Consider the following 6,523-nt stretch of genomic DNA (forward strand, 5'->3'; position numbering starts at 1 on the left):
GATGAGTCTCAACACAAACGACTTTTACACCGAGGATGAGTCTCAACACAAACGACTTTTACACCGAGGATGAGTCTCAACACAAACGACTTTTACACTGAGGATGAGTCTCAACACAAACGACTTTTACACTGAGGATGAGTCTCAACACAAACAACTTCTACGTTTGTATTCAGCCACGCCGAGCAACGTAAACGATCTGCGCCTTACCAGCCTGGTCCCCACGTCGTACTTGGTTTACTTCTATAAACTGGCCATCGATCCAGTTTAAAAGACACGCTGTTTCGCCGAAGTTAAACTTTATGGGCTTGTCCCCGTAATAGCCTAGCCGCTTGCGACTGTTTATTATGTAGTTATTTCAACGTGGCAACGTAAAGAAAAATGTTCAAAACGTTCCCCGTTGAGGATACACGTCATCGTACTATTAAGCGTCGACGCTTCGAGGGGGCCAAGAACAGAAGAAGAAGAAGCCGCGGAAGTGGACGCGTTAAGGAGAATTAGCTGTACTATAGCTAGCTTAACCGTACAACGTTTGAAAACTGCATCTCGGAGGAAAATGGATTCAGCGGCGCTTGAAATCGACGGAAGTGTGATGGAAGGCGTGAGTATACAGAATTTACTTCTGTTAAGACGGCAATTATCCAGTTAATGTGGTAGCAGATATGCTAGGTTGTAGCTAACGTTAGCCAGTAAGAGCTAACCCACTTTTATTCATTTATTTATTTTCAGGGCGGCCAGATTTTAAGAGTCTCTGCCGCGCTGAGTTGTATCACTGGTACATCAATCAAAATCTTCAAAATCCGGGCCGGCAGAAGCACACCTGGATTGAGGTAGCCAGCCAAACGGCTAGCAAGCTAACGTTAGCCTATTCATTGAAGTCAGTCAGCTAGCCAATTTAGCCAACAGATGAGTTCGACGTCTGCACAACGACTTGTTCAATGATGACGTGAAGGATTAAATGGTTTACGTTATTCGTGTTCATATTCATCCATGTGCGTTAGAATATTGTTTTGTTTAAGCCATCCGGTTATTGGCTGGATGTCGCTTTATTTTGCCTGTTCTTCGTCAGTAGTTGGGAAACTTCGTCTATGGGTTTTTTTGTGAACGCCCATAAAATTAAATTCCCCGCATTTTTTAAAACTAATATAGCCCCCCCCCAAAAAAAATTGACTAGCTGGTAGACTTAAATCCTTTTTTGTGTCTGCCATGTTGACTATTTTAATCCAAACTGCTATTCAAGGATGATACGTCACAGTTTAGGGTCGTCGCTTTTTAAATGCGTAGGACTTCTCAGTCAAAATGATATGCTCCATTCTTTTAGGGAGGGATGGCTGGTGCCAGCACGTCTCTAGGGTGTCATTTCCTTGTATGGACAACGTAAATTTTAGATAATTTCTCCGAAGTGCGACAGCAGAGCAGGAATGCTGGTTAAATGTGAGAGACACCTACAGTGTACATCGGCTGTCTTTTTACTGGTTCTAAGATTATGCCTCACCCTGAAATGTCACTACTCTTAAAGGGAGGCATGAAAATTAATGTACAGGGTCCTCAATAGTATCAACTGGAATATCCAATAACCCTAATAAATTCTGATCATACTCATTGAACTGTATGATACTGGAGGATTAGTTTAAATTTGCATGCTGGGTAAATTACTGGTGATATTCCGAACTATTCGGCACTTTTATGTATAGAAAATGAAGTGGAGGGGAAATACATTGAAGGATCACGTTTCATTTTTCAGGGCCTCTTTTTGAATTGCAGTATATATAAAAAGACCCAATCATTTGCTGTAACTCCTTGGAGAAAAAAGAAAATGAAGAATAATGTCTCTTAAAGTGTTCCTCTGTCTGCTCAGACCACAGCATTTATCAGGACTGGAGCTGGTAAGAGACATCTGCACTGGAAGTCTAGAGGGAGGTACCATCGGCTCAACAGAGATCTCTCTGTCTCCTGGGAAAATCAAGTCTGGGAGCCACTTAGCAGACACTCACACAGCAGGGTAAGTCGTCGCTTATCACGGCTTCTGGACAGTCTGGTTTGATATACCTTGCTCATTGATATTGTGTCCCAGGAGTGTGGGACTACTGCTACAGGTGGCTCTACCCTGCGCCCTGTATGCTGATGCCTCTTCAGAACTCTGCCTGAAAGGAGGCACTAACGCAGAGATGGCTCCGCACATAGACTACACTGTAAAGGTAGTATGTAAATCAAAATTATAGAATCTGTATGGTAGTCTTAAAATCTTTTGAATATAATATAACATGTAGTGCTACCAAGCGATTCATAGTTCTTTTGTTTTGGCTCATTTTACAATTTTATTCATAGGAAGTAATATATTGTTGATCCTCAGGTATTCAAGCCCATTTTGGAGAAATTTGGAGTCCATTTTGATTGTGACATTAGAATGAGGTGAGTCTGTCCTGAGCAGACAATTAAAGTCCACATCTTGTTATTTTACATTTTATATTCAGTATCAGGTCATCTTGTGAGGAAATTGTGTGGAAACGGATATGGAAAGCCAGTCTACCAGTGACATCATTGTATTTGTAGTAGTGTTTGAATGTAACAGTAAAATTGTCTTATGGTTGTAGGTGGGTATTTGATTTTGAGATAAAGAGAAGACTTCTGGATTGGGTTGTTTTCCTCATATTTTGCACAATGAATTCTTTCGGACTGATCTCGCTGGTCAAAGGTTAATGCAGATTGGATAAAGTCAGATTTGGTCATATCTGTAAGGTCTGACAACATATATAATAATATAATGTTGCATTTATTGCATTTTGTGGTCACTTGTGTAGTTGTTTGCTATATATGACCCTGACAGCAGACAGTATCAGACTGATGGTGAGAGATGAAGGGCCTGGGCACCTCCCATCATGTGCTAGCCATGCATTCCATTGTGTGTGTGTGTGTGTGTGTGTGTGTGTGTGTGTGTGTGTGTGTGTGTGTGTGTGTGTGGATACCAAGTTTGTCAATAAGGATGGATGAGAGGGATTGTTTTGGTTAGTTAGTGAAAGCTGAATGTCTTTGGTGTGTCTATCAACAGGGGCTACTACCCTAAAGGTGGTGGTGAGGTGCTTGCAACAGTGAACCCAGTCAAAGAGCTGAGTCCAGTTACTATGACAGAGAGAGGCAACATCGCCAAGATCTATGGCAGAGCCTTTGTCGCAGGAGTACTACCCTTCAAGGTATAGTTGGAACTAGCTGATAAGTTGCAAATCTTTACTTGTCTGTTTGCCACTAAAAGGCTATTCGGTAGATCCTCCATATTGCTGACAAAGTAGCTGCACCTGTTTATTGCCCTCAGCTGGCCAAGGACATGTCTGCAGCAGCAGTGAGGACCATCAGGAAGGAGATCAAAGAACTTTACATTAATATCCAGCCTCTCCAGGAGAAAGACAAGGCTTGTGGCAATGGGAATGGCATCATGTATGCTTAAAGTTCATTTCTGTGTTTTCTAGAAACCCATAGTTAATAGATTCACTGTGCTTCAGAAGACACCCATGTCTTATGTCCAGGTGTCAGTGTTTATATTCTAGTTTTCAGATTGTTCCAGCAGGCACTGATCTTTAGACCTGTTGTGTATCTCTCTCCAGAATCATTGCTGAGTCTTCCACAGGCTGTCTTTTTGCAGGGTCAGCTCTGGGAAAGAAAGGTATGACATTGATCAAGTTGATATGTTTCCACTTGTGTAATGCAAGGGGTAATCTCTGGGTCTGAAAAGTGACGCCAATGCAGAAGTGCCTTAAACCTGTGTCTAATGGCCAGCAGGGAGAGACTGCACCCTCTTGTTGCAAAAAGAAGCCTGGCTCCATAGACTCCGATGTTAAAATGCCCAACTTTACAGCAGAAATAAACATATGCATATAAGCCTGGTTCAAAAAACGGCATTGGTCTTTATAGCTAATTTCCCCCACTGTAATAACTGAACTGGGTGGGGGGGTTGTTTGTTTTTGTTTTGTTTTTTGAGTCCCCCCCCCCCCTTCTCCCCAATTGTATCCAGCCAATTTGAGCCGCCCCAATCTCTGCTCCACCGCCTCAGCTGATCCAGGCAGGGCTTCAGACTGCCACATGCCTCCCCCAATACATGTGGAGTTGCCAGCCGTTGCTTTTCTCCTGACAATGAGGAGTTTCACCAGGGGGACATAGCACATGGGAGAATCATGCTGTTCCGCCTCCCCCCAAATAGGCGCCCCGACCAACCAGAGGAGGCTCTAGTGCAGCGACCATGACACATACCCACATCCGGCTTCCCACCCGCAGACACAGCCAATTGTGTCTGTCGGGGTGCCCTACCAAGCCAGAGGTAACACAGAGATTCGAACCGCTGATCCCCGTGTTGGTAGGCAACGGAATAGACCGCCACGCCACCTGGACACCCCGGGGGGTGAATTGTCATACAAGTCGTCCATTTAATATATATTAAGGCTTAAAGCCCCTATTTATAATTAGGGGTGTGTCTACTTTGCTCTTCCTCAGCCCCACCCTCTCGTCCAATATGGTCACGTCCGGTCTCAAAAATCCAAGATGGTGACGGGAAAATCCCAAACTCGAGGCTTCACACCAGTAGTCCACAAACCAATGGGTGACGTCACAATGTCTAAAGTCCATTATTTTAGACAGTCTATGGTGTAATGTTAAGGTTGGGCCACCAGGAGGCAACCCCTCCACATTAAACTATCCTAGCCAGAGGTTACGCTGACTTCCTGGTGTCTGGGAAAAGTTTGCTGGAGCTGTGAAAGTCTTAGCAATTATGTGAATGTTCCTTTAATTGTTGCCATGGTAACAGGGCATACAGCCGGTCTGTAATCTGCTTTGTGGGTTGATGTGATGGTGTGATGCAGTATGTTATGTATCTGTGGGTATGGTGATTTTGTATTTCAGGATAATGGTGTTGTGTGTCCGTGAGACTGGTAGATGTGTTAATATATTTGAGTATTTGTGTTTGCATTGATTTGTGGTTGAATGTGCAACTGTTATAGAACTGTTTATAGGTGGGTACTAACTGTATATAGTAATGCAATAATAGATGATAGTATATGCCAGTGTATTGTGATGTGTACTATGTATGCAAATTGTTTTCCAGTTGTGTATTTGAGTGTATATTATGATTGTAAATACATGACTGTTTACTGTGATGGTGTATTTTCTGCATCTGTGTCCCAGGTGTGTATGCAGATAAGGTTGGTATCGAGGCAGCTGAGATGTTGCTGAGGAATATCAGGCATAATGGCTGTGTGGATGAGTTTCTTCAAGACCAGGTTAAAAAAATTAAACAGTTTCTTCTTTACAACACCATCTTTTTAATGACAGTACTGACAGTGTCAGTACTGTCGGTACTGACAGCTTAATGAGACATATTAATAGCCTCACATTCATTTCCTCCTTTAGCTCATCATCTTCATGGCCTTGGCTAAGGGAACCTCTAGGATTCGAACTGGCGCCGTGACCTTGCACACACAGACAGCCATTCATGTAGCAGAGCAGCTCACTAAGGTGTGTTCAGTTTTCCCCGTCACTCTGACGCCTCCTGTGAGAAAAGGCTGCAGCACTCGACTGGGGCTGGTGATGAAACATTTGTTGACCTGAGTGACAGTCAAGCTGTTCAGAAGGAGGCCTTCACTTACTGCTGCTTTAGTGAACAAGTCAAGATGAACTTACTCACATTGTACTCATCACCATGACAACAGAGATTAAACAGTGGCACTAAGACAGTACTGGTGAAAGGCTTTCCTGTTTAGTTTCACTGACGCTTTGCAGGCCTGACGAGATGTTTGACAGCCATAACTGGCTGGAGTTGAGTCTGGTAGTGAAGACCTAATGCAGCTCCGGTGAACTGTCATCTCACCCACGTCCCCACAGAAGTGACGTGTCTTACACAATTGCCTAATGTACAGAGATGGCTTGGCGAACTGAATAAAAGTGAGTTTATTTCCAGATAATTAGTTTTCCTTCATTTTTATATTTTCAGGCAAAGTTTACAATAACGAAGTCAGAGGACGAGCTGAGCAGTAACGTCAACTACATCATTGAATGTCACGGGTCAGGAATCACCAACTCTTACCTGTAACCACCAGCACACCTTCACACTACTGGATGAGTAGATGCTCGTACTGGCTGCTATCTCACACCCCGTGTTGTCGTCGTCACCCATTTAGCTTCTGTCTCTCAGGGCATTTCCTTTAATACTGTAATAAAGTATTTCATGTTGATCCTCTGATGTAGTGGTGCTGTTCCTCTGTGTGTGTGTGTGTGTGTGTGTGTGTGTGTGTGTGTGTGTGTGTGTGTGTGTGTGTGTGTTTCTGAGGTGCTGTTCCTCTGTGTGTGTGTGTGGGGAAGTACAAAGCTTCAGTAAGCTCCTGCTTTACTTCTACAGGTAGTTTGCTGCATCAGCCCTGCAGCTGAGCAGTGGGTTCACTTCAGCTGGGCAGGATTTAGCTGTGAAAGCAGCACACGGACTGTAGCTTGCATTTCTTCTGTTTTTTAAATATATGAGACACTTTTACAATATTGGATCTTG

General features: G+C 43.5%; 1 protein-coding gene across 1 annotated transcript; it reads left to right on the forward strand.

Moving 5' to 3' along the window:
* Positions 1-203: 203 nt before the first annotated feature.
* rtca (RNA 3'-terminal phosphate cyclase) lies at positions 204-6,248 on the forward strand. The gene is made up of 11 exons (XM_056277105.1): positions 204-601; positions 730-830; positions 1,859-2,002; positions 2,075-2,198; positions 2,354-2,412; positions 3,050-3,191; positions 3,311-3,432; positions 3,600-3,658; positions 5,170-5,264; positions 5,395-5,499; positions 5,975-6,248. Exons 1-11 carry the CDS (start codon positions 557-559, stop codon positions 6,071-6,073), a joined length of 1,095 nt encoding a protein of 364 aa, XP_056133080.1. The 5' UTR covers positions 204-556; the 3' UTR covers positions 6,074-6,248.
* Positions 6,249-6,523: the final 275 nt, after the last annotated feature.

This window comes from Lampris incognitus, chromosome 3 (genome assembly GCF_029633865.1).
Source record: "Lampris incognitus isolate fLamInc1 chromosome 3, fLamInc1.hap2, whole genome shotgun sequence".
NCBI lineage: Eukaryota > Metazoa > Chordata > Actinopteri > Lampriformes > Lampridae > Lampris > Lampris incognitus.